The sequence below is a fragment of the Papaver somniferum genome, unplaced genomic scaffold (genome assembly GCF_003573695.1).
Source record: "Papaver somniferum cultivar HN1 unplaced genomic scaffold, ASM357369v1 unplaced-scaffold_133, whole genome shotgun sequence".
Lineage (NCBI taxonomy): Eukaryota > Viridiplantae > Streptophyta > Magnoliopsida > Ranunculales > Papaveraceae > Papaver > Papaver somniferum.
The window spans coordinates 13,539,010-13,556,955 of NW_020622492.1; the positions used below are offsets into that span (position 1 = coordinate 13,539,010).

The window sequence follows — 17,946 nt, forward strand, 5'->3', positions numbered from 1 at the left end:
TCCATTTTCGAGAAAACTGTCAATACTACAAGAAAAGATTGGAGCTTCAGACTTAATGATGCACTTTGGGGGTATATAACGACGTATAAAACGCCAATTGGTATGTCTCCATGTCAGTTGGTTTATGGCAAAGCTTGTCATCTTCCAGTTGAATTAGAACACAAGGATTTTTGGGAGGTAAAGATGTACAACATGGACTATGATGAAGCTGGGAAACAAAGGAAGCTACGAATTAATGAGCTAGAGGAGATGCGTAATGATGCTTACGAGAGCTCTCGTATATACAAGGAAAAGACGAATTTATTCCATGACAAAATGATTTCTCGAAAAAGTTTTGTTGTGGGACAAAAAGTTCTTTTTATTTATTTCTCGTCTTAAGTTATTTCCTGGCAAGCTAAGGTCCCGATGGGTGGGACCATTTGTTGTTACTAATGATTTTCCTCATGGTGTAGTTGAAATTTCTAGTCCCAGAACTGGAAAAGTTTTCAAGATCAACGACCATAGACTGAAGCCATACTACGAGAACTTCACTACAGTGGATGTTTATGAGATTGAGCTTCGTGATTCGCTCCCTATGGAGGAGTAATCTGAATGAGTGCTAAGTCAGGCTGAGGACGTTAAACGAAGCGCTGAATGGGAGACAACCCATTGGTTTTTGTATCTATATCTTTTACTTTTAAATTTTTCATATTTTCATATCATACTTTAATTTCCCACCTTGAATTCTACTTAGGACGAGTCAATTACATTGAGGACAATGTAAAGTTTAAGTATGAGGGAGTGTTTGGATATTTGCATATAGAGTTTTTAGTCTTTTTGAGTAGAAAATTTACAAACATTTTTGAAAAACTCCAACTTGTAGTTAGTTTAGAGTCACATAGTATACATGTCGCTAAGATTACATCGAAATTCTCACAAGAGTGACTGAACTTAAAGATGCCAGAGAACGTGATCGGGTTTCTTGCTTGTTTGAGAGTTAAAGTTGGATCTAGCCATGCCAGTGGAAAATGAGGTGCACACTGAATTCCGTATTAGAGTTTTGATCCCCTATAGTGGAGACTACCTATTGTTACATCATGTGAGGCACCGACCTTCAATTCTTTGTACTTGTCTAAATATATGCTTTTAGAGTGTGTGTTACCGTACGTTAATTCTGGGTAGAATGGTGAGCTACCCTCCCACCAATATAAGCACTACTTTGATCCCTTGAGTGTTATTTTATCAATCATGATGGTGATATCGAATTGCTAACTTACATACCACTTGTAATCTTGTTCGCAGTTAGCACCATCCACTTTATCTCTCTCTCTACACCAATAGGTCCATAAAAACACCAACATCATCAACAAGCGGAGCATCACAAATCGAAGGAAAGTTGAAGGCTTTCAAGGTTTACAGGCAACAGTACATAAGTGAGCATATCTCAGATTCAAGTAAAGCAACAAGACAAGGAGCAGAATTTCTACATGTTGAAGACTTATGTACAAGAGCAAAAAATTATCAAGATGAGAGTTCAAGAAGTTTATGATATCGAGATATACACGTTGTAAAGAATCAAGCGGTAAAGTACTTAAACCATGGCCTTTGTACTTGCATTTTTATTTTATCTTATTTGTATTTTGTTTTCTCTTGTCTCAAAAAAAAAAGACGAGAAAAATTTGTTATTTTGTTTTTATTTATTTAATAAGCCATGGTGAAGAAAAATATATAAAGAAGTTTCAAGCAACAAGGAATTAAAGAGAAAAAGAGTTACAAATTGTCAAAGTTTTGCGAAGTTCAAGATTTTATCATCAACCGTTGAAGACCGAAGACCAAGAAGATGAAAAAGACGAGCTGAAGACTACGTTTCTATTGGATACTATGAGAGTGGTGCTTTCATCACTGCGATCGGATGTGAAGGTGGTAAGTACTCCCATCCTTTCTATAGTGGTTGATTTCCTTTCTTAGAGATCATCAGAAAAAGTCTTTTATTTCCCAGATCTTGTGGGGTCTTCAGAAATAATTCGGAAGGTTTCCTTCCAACCATTCAACGTGTGTAGGATTTATCTCTTCATTCCTACCTACACACATGTGAGACCCATAAAAAATTCGTCTTATTGAGTGCAATTATTATAAAATCTTTTTAAGTGAGGCAAAAGTCGAGGAGAAATGCTTATTGATCGCTCTCAAATACGCGTTCTCTCGTTATGGTGTGGTTATTTCTCACTCAACATTTAAGAATGAGAATATGTTCTTTAGTATTTCTAACTTCTTATTACTAGTGTTGAGAATCTCTATGTCTTGTTAGCGCGTTGGATACTATCATTTCAGAGAACTTATAAGTTAGAAAGGTAGGTTTTGTGGGTATACCTCTGGTAAACCCTCACGAGACTATAACTCGTCCACTAGGGACACCTAGGGGTTTAAAGGCTTGTTACACATGCTAAGTGTGACCATATCCTCGGCGAAATGGAGTTGGTTTATTTTAGTTTAGTTTGCTCGAGGACTAGAAAAAGTGGGGGGGAATTTTATAAGTGCATATTTCACATATATTTGGTGTTAATTCCATTCTAGTATTTGTTGGATTTCTTTCAAATAATTGTATACTACGCTTGTTTTCTTTTATTTGTGTTTTATTAGGTGAATCATCCAAAAGAAGTGAAATAACACTTAATTATGCAAGAAAAGAAGTTAGATACAAGTGGAAAAGGGACAAAGACCAAGTGGAACTCATTCAAGTACAATATTTATACTTTTCGTTTTGTAGAGGACGAGAAGAGGAAGGCAATGGCGAAAGAACGGGGTCATTCTGAGTCCGTATGAAGAGGTTATGAGCAAAACAAGAACTTAGAAGCATAAAGGGCAAACTGGTCATTTTATGAGGAACTATTATTGGCACCCGATCAAATGTTAAGGGCGGTCAGGTTCAAGGGAACTGCTAAAGGCAGTTTGGTCTTTTACAAAAGGGGAGACATGAATTCAAAATCTGATAAAGGCACCCGACGTATTACTCAGGACACTTCATCTTCCCTATTCCTAAATAGACCGCAGGCAATGGATGACATAACTTGTGATCTTGATGATCACGATGGTGTCGGATCTTGATTAACAATGATGTTCGAGGTTCCTGAGGATGATATAAAGCTTGGGTAAATGTCCGATGTCAAATTAGAGGGCTCGAACTTCAGGGAGCTGTTGGCAGAGACGATGGGGTTATGATGGTGGTTAGTTACTGCAGGTGGATCTCGAGAAGATGTGGTGATCACGACGGCATGATGAGACAACGATGATGATTGGAGATGGAGAGAGGATGTTGTTTCATGGTTGGAGTTTGCTGACAGAGAAGAAGAGATCAAAATTTGAAGTTGTACTTAAGATGGAAAGTTTGAGGTGTTGTGACAGCAAATGATGGAACCTAACAGTGGTGCTGCTGCTATTGACCGGAGATGATTGATGATCGACGATTAATGAAAGATAACAGTGATGGCATTTGCATCTGTCATTGGTGATCGATTGCCGCTGACGGAAGAACAAAGAGAAGATGGAGCTTACTGTCATCGTGATCAGAGTTCAAGTTGGGGTTTGGGATGCTGTGAGTTGGTCGAGTTGTTAGCTGCTGTTACTGAATTCAAATAAAGAAGGTGGTAGCATAGCGTTAAAGGTAGATAGATCGACGACACAGATGACAACATAACAATCTCATATGAAGTACAGCCAATCAGAAGCTGTGGGCATACAACTAAAGTACGACCTGCCTGCACTGAATCAACATTTTTTCCTCTTTGATAAACTAGACCGACTTTGTATCTTTGTCTTGTGCGAGTTTAGTGGATCGGCTAGGGTATTTGGAGGCTATAAATATACCTAAAAGGAAAATCACTTCTTCTTTTATTAATTATTTTGTAGCTAGAAGACAGAAACAGAAAGAGAAATAAAGTTTTTGCTCCTGGCTTTTCTTGTTAGCTTTTATTTTTAGTTTCAATTTTTTTCTTCTTTATTTGTTTCTTAGTACTTTTTATCTATGTTTAGCTAAACTCTTTATTGATTAGGGATAATTTCAAAGTCCTGATTTATGAAGCATTAATTTCTGAAAACCAAGTTTATTTTAAGTTTTATTTGTATTGTTGATTATGCTTATTGTTTTTATTGATTAAGAATATTGAAGGGTTATCTAAAGTTACCGATTAAATTAACCAATCAATATTTCTTCTACTAGTTTAGGGTTGTCTGATACGTGTAATTGTCATATCAGATCTTTACACAAGTAGTAAATCGCAAGAGCTGACAGAGGGATTTTGTTAAGAAATTGTGTATAAAGATAACACTAGTAAGCGGGCCGAGCCTATGCATCTGATGCTGGGATCAACCTGATTCACAGAGTGTAAAGAATTCGATTAATTTACACCTTGAGAGCTTATTCTTGGTGGGTTAGTTGGATAAAAACTGATAGTCGAGCGCTTCTGTATCCAGTGACAACAGGAATCCGGGGGATAGCAGAGCTTATTGCTATTCTACGGTCGGTAACAATATAAGTTCAACAGGAGATAAATTTGTATCAATTAAGTTTCAGTTCAGCGACGACGAAGGATTCTCTAATCATCTTTCTTCTTATTGTTTACAACAAATTCTTATTATTTTATTTTATTGGTTACTTTGATTAAAATCTAAACCCCTTTTTTTGGTTACTTTATAACAACTAAAATCTCCTTGCTCTTCGTGGGAACGAACTCCTTGCCATTATATTACCATTTAATATTGTGGAACAAAGTTAATTAATTTGTTGCGTACACGATGCGCATCAAATTTTTGCGCCGTTGCCGGGAAGCGGTTGCTAATTGATTTGTTATTTGTTTAGCTTGTTTTTGTTTGATTTTATCTTTTCTTGCGAGTCGTCATGTTTCCTTACGGAAATAACATGTATGGAGCACAAGATTACACATACAATAGTGGTGATCCCAACCATCCTATGAGTATAATCAAAACCAATCTTTTGGTTGTGATCAGTATCCCACAGAACCATATGGATATTCTCATACATGTCAACAACCTTATGACGGGCATGTAAGTGAACAATCACGAGGATGAGGGGATAGTTATGTTTCTGATCAATTGTTTTCTAGTAATGTGCAGATGACAGAGAGTTTGGAACTAAAAACTTATGATACCGAATCAAAATATACTCCTCTTTATCGTGTTTTTCCTTCACTTAAAGAAGAGATACTGTCTAGAAACTCTATTGAGCATGATGGTGGAAACATGTTAATGTCAGAAAACTTTTAAACAACACGAGCAGCTAGAAGAAGCCGGTGCATCACAAAAGACTCTGGATGAAATTAACAAGGTCATAGATTTGGAAACTGAACGCCGCTTCGATATGGAAGATTCTGAGGAAGATTTTGATGATGAATGTAATATCCGTCCAATTTTACGGATAGTTTTGTAATTTATGCACGAGGGTAAAATAGTCATTTTAGCTTCAAGGACGTTTTAGTAATTTTTTATTTTTAACTATGGTCGTATATATTTTTTTCTCTGGCATGTTAAATTACTTTCTTTTTAACTAGTAAACTAGGTTAATTAATTGGGTACACGTAAATGTTTAGTTGGGGTTTCACTTTTCTAAGCTAAGGTATGGTTTTGGACGTGAGTCATTGGCAAACATGGGTACACCTGGGCTTATTAATCAAACCAAATGAGGAGTATAATGAATTTCATTAAGGAATGGTTCTTTGTTATCATGAAGAAAAATGATTGGTTAGTGTTTCCTAACCTTGCTGCGTGTCGCGTTGCCATTGGATATTGACTAGATTGTCACAGCATGCGGATTGTTTGGCTAAGGAATGTGCTAGAAAATGTTTTCACTGTTTTGATCGAGGTTGACCACCAGGACTTGCGAACAAATGCTAGTCAGGGAACTTATGTTTTAGTGTGGTAATCTATGCCACTTGTCTCATTTTGGTTAGCAGTGGGAATTGATTATTTAAGGTATGGATTTAAAGGTCAGGATAATTTTACATCTGGTGGTGGTCACCTAGTGTTTCTAGGTTTCTGTTTTTGGCGATATTTGTGCTGACTAGACTAGGTCATCGATTAGGATTGAGGTATAAAGACCTGTTAGCTTCCCATAGTCGAGAAACAGAAAACAACAAAACCTATTTTTTAGCGGCGCAGTAAAAAAGAATAAAATAAAGAAAACAGAGAAAGAAGCGTTCTAGGGAGCAGAAGACTTCAATATTATTCAGCTTTGGATTTTGGTTCGAGCAAAAAGGGGTTGCTAGTGCATTTTGTATTGTTCTTCCTTAGGATTATTTGCCTGCGATTGAGATAGGCGCAACACAAACCAAAATCTTATTTGTTTATTTTCTTTTATTTACGTGTTCTTATTCAAATTCATGTTTATGTTATTTTTATCAATTGGTTGATATGGGATGGTTTTGAATGAAGTCAATTATTAATAATGATTTTTTTGATATTATTGTATGAGAATGATTGTGATTTGGTCTACGGTCCATGGGCAGCGACCCCTAAAAGTCTTTGGGCTTCCTTGGCGCGAGCATATTTGGGTTACGGTCCATGGGCGGCGACCCCTAAATACGTTTTGAGGTCAGTTATCTTTGGGACTCCCTGGGGCGAGCAGATTGATTGAATTTATTATTGTTTATGGATGAGGTGTTTCCATGTGGTTGCGGTGTTGTTAATCATGTTAGATGTTTTTAAAAAGGAATTGAAAAATATTGCATAAAATGTTTTGTTGCTTCTTTGCCTACTGAGTGTCAAAACTCACGTCGTATAATGACAAAAATTCCAGATTTGATGCATGACAAGGAGTTGATCAACGTGAAGCCTAGAGAATGATTTTAGATATTTAAAGTTATCATTTATGCCTAAATTTCTATTTTAAGATGTAATTAATCTTTGTTTAATGCTGTAAAAATATTGTATGATGTTGAGTTGACTGATTTTCTTTTTAAATGACCGATAGGTTTTGATATTATTCTTTTTGTAATTAATGAATAACATCTTAAGGGACATTCGGTAAAAATTGTAGAATTTTCTGAGTAGTATGCATATTTTTAAAATAATTATTTGTAGCCGTATTAAATCCAGAAAATATTTGACAGATATAAATGTCTTGTGAATATCCTATTTTAAAACTATTATAAGCTGATTTTTAGATCTTAGTGTCTTATGAGGAAATAAATATCTATCTTTTATCTTTCCAAAATGACAATCCTCATGTGATTATGAGTCTCATGTGATTTTATATAATTTTTATAAAACAGACTATCACAGTTTTGATTTTCTGCAGTGCTGCTCAACTTCGTGTTTGACCGTGGTCATAGATTATTAAACTTCATTTAAAAATCCTGTAAAATTTATAACTAATATTACAGTTTGGATCAATCCCTATAAATATCATGAATATTGAAAATCGTATGAAGCCTGTAAAATTCTATGAATCTACCTTCGTATGTTTTCAGTTTTACAATTTCGTATTGAAATCGTTGCTTATTAATTAAATCTTAAGACTTGAACGGTGTTAATATTTTTATATGAGAACCAAAATGTGTTTTGTTTCCGGTGGTTTAAAATTAGGATTAATCAACCGTTAGATTTTCCTAAATGAATTTCCGAGTATTCTGTTGCGATAGAATTTCTGATTTGAACATAAATTAAATAAGCCCAAAAGAGTTACTTAACGAGCTTGGGTTTAGTAGCCAGGATTCGTATATGGTATCCAAGTAGCACTTAGGGTTTTCGGGCATGGGATCCGGATAGGATTCGGGCACGAAAATCGGGATTTTACAATGAGCAACTTGTTGAAAGTCCTTGCAACAATGGTAATGTCATTCCAACTCTGGATCATAATAACAATCACTCGTCTATTCAAAAGGATGATAATGGAAATGACTTAACCGTTGTTATAAATGGTGTGTCGTACTCAAATGAGGATTTTAGGATATGCACCAATGAACTAGACTTTATAGGAGATTTTGACGAGATTGAGATTGAGAAAGAAACCAAGTTGATTAAATTCGTGGAAGACCCAATTGAGTTAGACGAGGATTATAATGATGTTGAGATTTTGATTGAAGCAACAACTGAAGAAGAATGGATAAATAGTTTGATAGAGGACCACGATACATATGAGGTAAATAATTCATTGCAATTCTTTAAGAATGATGAGGATCCCATAATACAAGAGATTGTGGAAGGTTTGTCGAATCCTTTGCATATTTCTAAATCTTTTGATCCACATCACTTAGGGTTGAGTATTTGTGCTTCCAAAGTTTTTGCAGATTATTTTGCTTCTAATTATCCACCACTTGATGTATTTGATTCTAGCAAAATGCAGGTTCAACAAATGGAACCTATGGAAGTTCCCTTATTTTATGTTCTCTATCCACTTTCTGGTGTAGAAAAGACTAAGTGTGGGGGGAAATTTCAAGATATAACAATTTTATTATTCATATGTTATGTTAATCATTAAAGTTGTTACTAGAATTGCAGATTGTTTTCTGGGCAGACTACCAAATTTTCAGATTGTTGGTATATGGACGATAACAAGAAAGTCGGGCTGACGACTTTAAACCAAGCGCTAAATGGGAGGCAACACATAGGTTTTGTATCTTAATCCTTTTTATTTTTAGTTTTTATTATTTTCATATCATATTGCATCCCCATGTTTAATTTCATTGAGTCCGGAATCTATTTTTAGAAGAAAATTATGACGAATATCTTTTCGTCAGAAAAATTCAGACTGCACGTAGTTCAGTCCATAAATCATAATTGTCAGACCGTTTATCAAAACACTGTTCCCTTCTGACACTTTGTGAAAAAGATGTAGGTGAACAACTTTCGTGAAATGGTGTTTTTCCAAATTCCTTATCAATATGTACAGGTTTTGCGTTTTATATGTTGTTACGTCAGAATTCAGAATTTTCGATTTTACACATTGAGGACAGTGTGAAGTTTATGTGTGGGGGAGTCTTTTGCATATAGAGTTTTGAGCCTTTTTGAGTCAAAAATTTCAATTTTTTTGTATATATTTGAATAAAACCTCCAAATTGTAGAGATTTTAGAGTCATTTGCATACTTCTAGGTATGTTTACATAGAGACTTCTGACCGACATAACTGAACTTGGAAGTGTTAGGGAACTACGTTCGGATTTCTTACTTGTTAGAGTGTTAAATAATGGATTTAATCATGCTGGTGGAAAATGAGGTGCATAGGGAAATGCATTCTTAGAATTGCTAATCAATCATTAGTGGAGACTACCTATTTTCATATCAACAGAGGCACCAAGCCAAAAATTCTTAGTAGCTGATTAAAGAGCTTTGTTTTGAGTGTGTGTCACCGTATGTTAATTCCGGGTAGAATGGTGAGCTACCCAACTTCACACCATTTTCAGAACTATTTTTGATATCTTAAGTGCTAATTTTGTCGATTATGAGGGTGACGTCTATATATATATAAACCACCTTCTTGTAGTTTGATTTGCAGTTAGCACCATTCTCTTTCTAACCAACAACATGTCCATAGAAACACCATCATCATCAAAAAGTGAAGCGACATCAAAATCTACAAGGATACCTGGCTATTCTAAGCATACCCCATCAACGGATTTAACCTAAGCATAGAATATCAAATAAGTAGACAAATATATTTGTGACCCTAACAATTAAGCACAAAGGTTTACAGAACCGGTGAAGCAACAACTCATATTTCGATTTATCAATAAACAATATCAAGAATTTAATCTATTCAAATCATAATAGTCTTTTGCTAAATATTAGCCTAATACTCCAAGTGGTTTCTACCATCAAACCCTAGTTACAAAAGTACAGCAAAGCATGGCTTTCTCAAAATCCATAAACATATTAAAGAGAGATTGATTAATCAAAATAGAATAGAAAATAAAACCCTTCTTTCTTCGTTCTCTGCTCTGTATTTGCGGTAGCCTCTATCTCCGTTCTTCAAATGTTTGCGGCTCTGTCGCCGATCCCCCTTTCTGTTTCTATTCCTCTATTCTTGTTGAGAACAAGTCTGGCTAAGACCTAGTAAAATTCCCAGGCCCAGTCCATTTACGACCATGTCCACATGTAGTGCAGCCTAACCGGTTTCTATCCGTCCATATGACCACTAATCCAGGAAAGATACCACCTTGACTGATTGCATCAGCTTCTGGTCACCTGACTACCGACCGCATAGCTCAACCAAAGCTTGGCCACATCAATGACTCAGTGACCATCTCAGTTCCGTCAATCTGCCAATTTCAGAAACAGCGAGCCCTAAACCCCACATAACGACTCATGTTTCTTCCATGTCCTTCCATTTCCGATCTCCCTTTACAGCCATCATCACCGAGTTCAACCATCTCAGCAACCTACGTACCACTCTCTGCCAACAGATGTATCGACTTCTCCGTAGATTCACTCAAGTTGCAGACCAAATTAATCCCCTGACTCCACTTGAACCAAACAATCAGTAATCGATGTCGTAATTGGGAAGAATCCCATCGTTTACATCCATAAATCGATGGCAGCATCACTAACTCCTTCCATTCTATTCTTTCTTGTTGTCCATCCTCCATGCAAATCAACTCATTGTCAAACGAGTACCACGAACTGCAACTTCCCTCTAATCTTGGATTGCAAACTGAATTCCCATACTGTTTTCATTGTTGTTGCTGTAGAGCCATAAAACCATCGCCACCACTACCTTCATTGATCTCAGCCATCACAACCATTGTAGGTGTAAATAATCCACAGATCCAGGTGGAACGATCTTAGGCCATGACCCACCAGTAATGGGGAAAGCATGAAGTACCGAATCATCCTATCTAGGCTCGACGCGAGGAAAGAGGCATCAAGAGGACCCGTGAAGACAGTACGTGTAAAGGTGAAACTCGGATGTGACGCCCGTCAAGTACTAGGGTAATAAATGCTCTGACAAGGACGATGAGAAGATAAGAAGAATCTAGTCAAAGTAAGACTTGGGAATAACGATATCGGTCCAGGATGAAGGACGATATCGGTTACAACATACTAATAATCAGCATCGGACAGTAGAATATCAGGAGAAGACCTCACTAAGCTCGGACCACCATCTCCGAAGGAACATCACTCATCACCCGAGAAGAACAGCAAGGAAGATGTGCCTGTACTAACACTGTAACTTGGATGTATCATCATGTGCGACTATAAATAGAGGACTTTGTAAAGAGTTGAGGACCAAGTAATTACAATGAAAAAGGAGAGAAAACTAAGAGCATTGTGGTGAGAGTAGAGAGTTTACTAGTGAGATACACCCCTTGTAACGTTGAATCAAGTAATAAGGTCATCCGTTTACCCCCGTGGACGTAGGTAATCATACCGAACCACGTATATCTTGTGTTCTTGAGCATCTCTTGTTTGTTGGCTTCAATATGTGTGTGTTTATGATTCTTTGGATGTAGAAGTAGGATTTTCCACATCTACATTCTGGCGCCGACTAAAGGGAACGTGTAACATCTTTAGATACCTTGCATAAAAGCCATTAAAGAGATATTCCAAAGCTCTTAAATCATCTCTTGATGTTAGTCGATGCTAAGTGAAAGACTCTAGTGGTTAAGCATATAAGTTGGTAGATGATTCCTTAGAAATCAACCTTTATCTTAAACTCGAGCTTTTTACAACTGTCTATTGAACCTTTGCTGAACTCACTGAGTTTGAATCTCTGTTGAGTCGACTAACTTTAGTAACAACTCGATTGAAATAGAGTCACTGTCTTCTCGTTTCGTTTCTTTTAAAAATATCTATATCTTGCGTTTAAACTTGAGTGTTTACTCCTTCTATTAGTCGAGAAACTAGCGATTTGCTGTTTTCTTTTTCTTTCGAGAAACGTGTTCCTCACATCGAACTCTTTGAAATATTTATAAGTAAAACCCAGGATTTGAGTTATAGTTGATTATATTAATGTTTTCTTATATGTCTGAGACGAGCTGTTAGAAAGATTCAAAAGCTCCCAAAACATCATCTTTGATGTTGGTAGTAGCTAAAGTGAAACTTCATCTCGTAGGTCGTTTCCTGTCGTATGGTAATTAAACACGATGGCAGCAATGGTAAAACCGACTCAAAATCATTGGGTAAGGGTTACTAAAACTACGACTAGAGGGGGTATGATGAGCACTCCGGTGAAGATCTCATCCTAGTCCCATAATAAGAGCCGCATAGTGCCGTTAGAAGGACAAAAGAACCCCAAGGTGAAATATCCTTACGGAGTTCCGAGGAAAAAGTCGAGAAACCCTGTTTTGACAACCTGAGTAGTTGGGACACCGGAAAAACGATTGACGGAAGTTACCACTACAAACCCTGGACAATAGAGAAACTTTCCGATCAAGTATATGGACGGTTAATGATTTATGGCATGAGGAATGTAAGGACAAATGATGATTAATGCATGGGAAAAGTACCAAAAGCGACCTAACAAAACGCCTTTTCAAAAATTGTCCATATAAGTCAAAACCGTATAATTTGCTAAGTTCAGCGTGTCAAAGTATAATGGAATTGTACTTGGCTGGATTTTCCTTTACTGAGTTTCAGAACTTTTGTACATTTTTAGACTTTTTCGAAAACAAAGGTGTTGTGTGTTTTGCTGACATAGGTAGGGACGGGCGAGCCGAAGGATACAAACCGTACCCGATCCGATGGAAAGCACTTTAGGAACAAGCAGGATCCTGAGGAATCGGAAGGTAGCAGGAACTAGAGCGCAAGAAGGAGTGACAAATTCACGACAGCCGAATAGCCGACAACACCAGCCGGAAGAATCCCGAGCACAGGACGGAGGAATGGCCACTGTCGATGAGGAAGTGGATCTGGGCCGAGACGATGATCTTCCTCCGAGAATATTACACATCAATCCGAGCCAAATGAGACCAGAGGATATGGTAGATGGAATGACCGCGTCTGACACAAAGGACGATGAAGAGGCGCAAATGATGCGAGAAGATCGTAGGCGAGCCCGACAAAGCGCAGAATACCAGTATGCTCTGGATCAAGAAGAAGAAAGGCTTAGGCGAGTGCGTTTGGGACGAGATAACATAGCCCGAGATGTCCCACTTGTCATACCTCCGACAGCGCCACCAGCAGCACCACCAGCTGCATCGCCTACCGCAGCAGGAAATCATGTGAATGGCCACTCCAGCCATGAGAGCACCAACCCGACATTGATGGAAATTCTATCAAATCAGAAAAGGCAGGACGACATTATGAGGGAACTGCAAAGAAGAAACCTAGCACTAGAGCACGAGAACTATCAACTTCGAAACCAGAGGTTTAGGTCGCGAGGATCATCGATCCAAGGGGCGTCCATAAACCATACCCGATCAAGGCTCACCAGAACTCCATCACCCGGTCAAGGACGGTCACCCGACCCCAACTACGCGAGGAATGGATATGGTCCTCCCGATAATTCCTCGACCGATGAAGAAGTACAAAATGGTGGACCCAATGCCGCAACAATGGCTAAGGTCGAATAACTTGAGCAAATGGTTAAGAAATTAGCAGGATATGGGGAGGACGATAAGTTTGCATAGGTGATTAATGAAGCACAGAAAACTTCGTTCACCCAAGAGCTAGAGCGAATACCCTTCCCACCAAAATGTACACTTCCTACCTTCCCCTCCAGATTCGACGGTACGGGCGATGCAGGAGGACACATCAAGATGTATAGAATGTCGTTGTTACAATGGAAGAACTATGATGAGGTCATGTGTAAGTTTTTTCCTGCAAGCCTGGAAGGCGAAGGAAAGAACTGGTTATATACCTTACCCAACGAGTCCATAGGCAATTATGGAGCCTCAATGGAAACTTTTCTTGAAACCTATATGCACAATAGTATCGCCCGGCCGAGGATAAATAAGCTATTCACGTTGGCACGAAGGTTCAGGGAGCCCTTAAGATCTTTGACGGACAGATGGAGAAAACTGTGTACCGATATCGGGAAGGTGCCTATTGACCAACAGATCTTCGGGTTCGAAAATTCTCTAGGGAAATCTGACCCCATCTGGATAGCCATGTACACTGAGAAACCGCAGACATTGAAGGAAATGAGAAAGATGCAGGAACATTATATTGCATTGGAGGAAATACAAGAAGGAGCACAAGATAGAGGAGTCCAAAAAGCCAGTACAGTAGCCGGGGAGACTCCTCAAGGTGACTCAAAGCGATCAGAAAAAAGGCCGATGATACCACAGCAAAGCTCGGGAAAGAAGGAATGGGTCGAGAAAGGAAAAAGGCCTCGTCATGAGCCGAGAACCTACACACCCCTAAACGCGCCGCTAGAAGAAATCTTTAAGGAAGTAGAAAAGATAAATGACATTAGGTATCCAAATACTAGAGGAATCCAGTTTGACGAGACAAGGAATCACCCCGAGTTTTACCATTACCATCAGTACCGAGGCCACTCGACCAACAATTGTCGGGAGGTGAAAGATATCGTTCAACGCCTAATTAGGGATGGCTACTTGCAACACTTTGTTAAGCAAACAACATCGGCACCCACCATACCGGACGCTCGTATACACCAAGTAAGGATCGATCGTGGAACTCAGTTCACCTGCAATACCATCTCACACTCGGCAACACAAAGGTTCGATTTAAGAACCGGTATTACATCAAGAATTCACAAGAGGGATCATGCTGGGAAGGAGATCTTTAGCGTAGAAAAAACTTTACCTATGGAGGCCTGGATGATGCAGCTGATCACCTTCTCCGCTAAAGACATTCCGATGAATGGACAAGCACATGGAGATCCACCAGTGATCACCTTAATCATAGAAGATTGGGGAGTCAAAAGGATACTGATGGACAACGGGAATTCAGTCGAGGTCCTCTTCTACGACACGTTCAAAAGAATGGAGCTATCTTATGACATTTTAATTCCCTCAACTTATCGGATCTATGGATTTAATGGGACAGTGACCGTGCCAAAGGGGGAAGTCACTCACAGAGTCTCCGATGGGGAGGGATACTTGGACACGCTCACCACCTTCTGCCTTGTGGACGTGGTATCACCTTATGAGGCTATCCTCGGCAGGACATGGATCGCAGGCATTAAAGGGGTGGCATCGGCTTACCACCAAAGGTTAAGGTTCCCTTCTTACAAGGGAGTTGTGGAAGTACTAGGTGATCTTCAGGCCGCACGGCAATGCATGCAGTTAGATATCCAGCAAAATGAGGAGATGTGATCAAGACATCGCCGAGAAAAGAACAAAGATAAGAAAATCAAAGCAGGGGAAGAACTGGAGAAAGTAATCTCACAAGCAATCACAAACTATGAAGCAGACGATCAAGAGATCTTATAGCAATCAAAGGAGGCGACACCGATCACGCAACCAAATCCCAACTTCTCGTCCCTAGAGTCTACATGAAAAATAAACTTAGGAACCGAGGAAGAACCAAATCTAGTCAGAATCGGAACCTTGCTATCGGACGAACAGACAGAGCAACTGATAACTCTATTACGGGAACACATGGACGTGTTCTCCTGGGAGATGCAAGACATGGAGGTAATTGACATGGAGGTGTGCTCACATCACCTAAGGATATATCCCAAGTTCAAGCCAATCCGACAAAAGATGCGTCGAATCGCACCCGAGCTACAAGCAGCGGTAGAGGTCGAGTTGAAAAAATTACAGGTGGCTGGAATCATTTGAAAAGTCCAATACCCACAATGGATATATAACATGGTAATTGTCCCTAAAAGGAATGGAGGAGTCAGGATCTACATCGACTTCAGCAATTTAAACAAGGCTTGCCCAAAGGACAATTTTCCTCTTCCCAGCATCGACCAACTAGTAGAATCCATAATGGGATACAAGGCGATAACACTGATGGACGGGTACTCGGGGTACAATCAGATCCCTCTGGCTCCCGAGGACCAGGAGCATACATCTTTCTTCACACCTAGAGGGCTATATTGTTACACTAAAATGCCGTTCGGATTGAGAAATACTGGCGCCACTTATCAAAGATTGGTGGAGGACATGTTTGAGTATAAAATTCACAACACCATCGAAGTCTACGTGGATGATATGCTAGTAAAGAGCAAGGAGCATCCAACCACATTGATGACCTTCGGGAAATCTTTCAAACTATGAGAAAATATAAAATGCGAGTAAACCCAACTAAGTGCACTTTTTGGGTCACATCGAGTAAATTCCTGGGATACATAATCACTGATAAAGGTATGGAAGCCGATCCCGATAAGATTAGGGCAGTCTTGGAAATGCCATCTCCGGTAACAATAAAAGATGTGCAGCGGTTAAACGGGAACTTGGCAGCGTTAGGGCGATTCATCTCACGGTCATTGGAAAAATGTAAAGACTTCTTTGGGACACTAATAAAGGGAGAAAAATTAAAATGGAGCGAGGAGTGTGAGGTAGCATTCCAAAAGATTAAGGAACATCTCACGAGTCTGCCTGTATTACAAAGGCCCGAGCCCGATGAGGTTCTTACCCTATAGGTTCGGGCGACTGGTTATGCCATAAGCGCAGTTTTAATCAGAAACGTTGGAGGGGAAGAAAAACCTGTGTACTTCATAAGCAAGACCATGAACCCTGCAGAGAAGAACTACACCAAAATTGAGCAACTGATACTAGCTTTACTGTTTGCAACGCAAAATTTACGCACGTATTTCCAAACTCACAAGATCTGAGTACTTACGAAATCTTCTATAGAGTCAATTCTCGACAGCGTAGCAAGGTCGGGACGGATTTCTAAATGGAGTGCTCAGATTAAACAATTCGATGTCTTCTATGAGATGAGGACAACAGTAAAAGCACAAGCAGTGGTCGACTTTTTGGCGGATTTTCCTCTAGACGATGAAGAGGGAATTGAATATATCCCAAGTATGGAAGAAGATCGAGAAGATCCATCCGACCTACTGGAAACATGTAGCCCGGCACGGTGGGAAGTGTTCGTAGATGGGTCGTCCAACAAAGACGGATCGGGCCTAGGGCTAGTCTTCACTACACCTAAGGGGAAGAAGATGGTTCACTCATTCAGGCTTGAATTTAAGGCGACAAACAATGTCACTGAATATGAGGCCGTAATACATGCCTTGCGACTAATAGTAGAAATGGGGATCCACGATGTGAGATTAACTAGCGACTCTCAGTTAGTCATTAAACAGATCAGCGGGAAATATGCCATACATGACCCAGTATTACAGAAGTATTGGGAGCTCGCCCAATTTTATATCGGCCAAATACCAAACATCAAGTTCCGACACATCTGCAGAAAAGATAATCGACATTCGTACGCACTGGCATACATCGCATCAATGCTAACAGACTCGAGTGTCGAAGGCAATAAAGTCAAGAGAATGTTGATGCCATCTGTACCTGAGACAGCAGACATTAAAGCATATGTATCCGTAACCACGACCGATAAATATGAAGCTGGCAATTGGCGCAAACCCATCCACCAATATTTGGAAACGAGATAATTACCCAAGGGACGACCCGAGATCAACAAAATTAAAAGCAAAGCAGCAGCATACGAATTATGAGACAACGTATTATATAGAAAATCCTACTTGGGGCCGCCTCTGAGGTGTTTAAGCAAAGAGGAAGGGCACCCGATCTTGAATGAGCTGCATTATGACGCCGCGGGCAATCACAGCTCGGGCCGAAGTGTGGTAGCCCGAGTCAAGACTATGGGATACTTTTGGCCCTACATGAACGACGATGCAAAACATGTGGCCCTAATTTGCGACGAGTGCCAAAAGTTTGGCAAGAAGATACACGCACCTGCAGTGACCTTAAACTCAGTAATTAGCCCTTGGCCCTTCGCCAAGTGGGAGATTGATATCGTAGGGACATTGCATGTCGGTTCGGGACAAAGAAAGTATTTGATCTTGGCTACTGATTATTTCACCAAGTGGGTGGAAGCTGCACCACTGAGGTACATTCGGGACAAGGA

The 17,946-nt window shown here is 39.3% G+C and overlaps 1 protein-coding gene across 1 annotated transcript; it reads left to right on the forward strand.

Annotated features, from left to right (window-relative positions):
* The first annotated feature begins 13,694 nt into the window (after window positions 1–13,694).
* On the forward strand, window positions 13,695–15,209 carry LOC113333626. Its single transcript, XM_026580051.1, has one exon. It carries the CDS (start codon window positions 13,695–13,697, stop codon window positions 15,207–15,209), a length of 1,515 nt encoding a protein of 504 aa, XP_026435836.1.
* The last annotated feature ends 2,737 nt before the right edge of the window (window positions 15,210–17,946 follow it).

Coding starts and splice junctions, on each gene's coding strand:
- LOC113333626 (XM_026580051.1), top strand. CDS start 13,695: ATGTCGTTGTTACAATGGAAGAACTATGATGAGGTCATGTGTAAGTTT.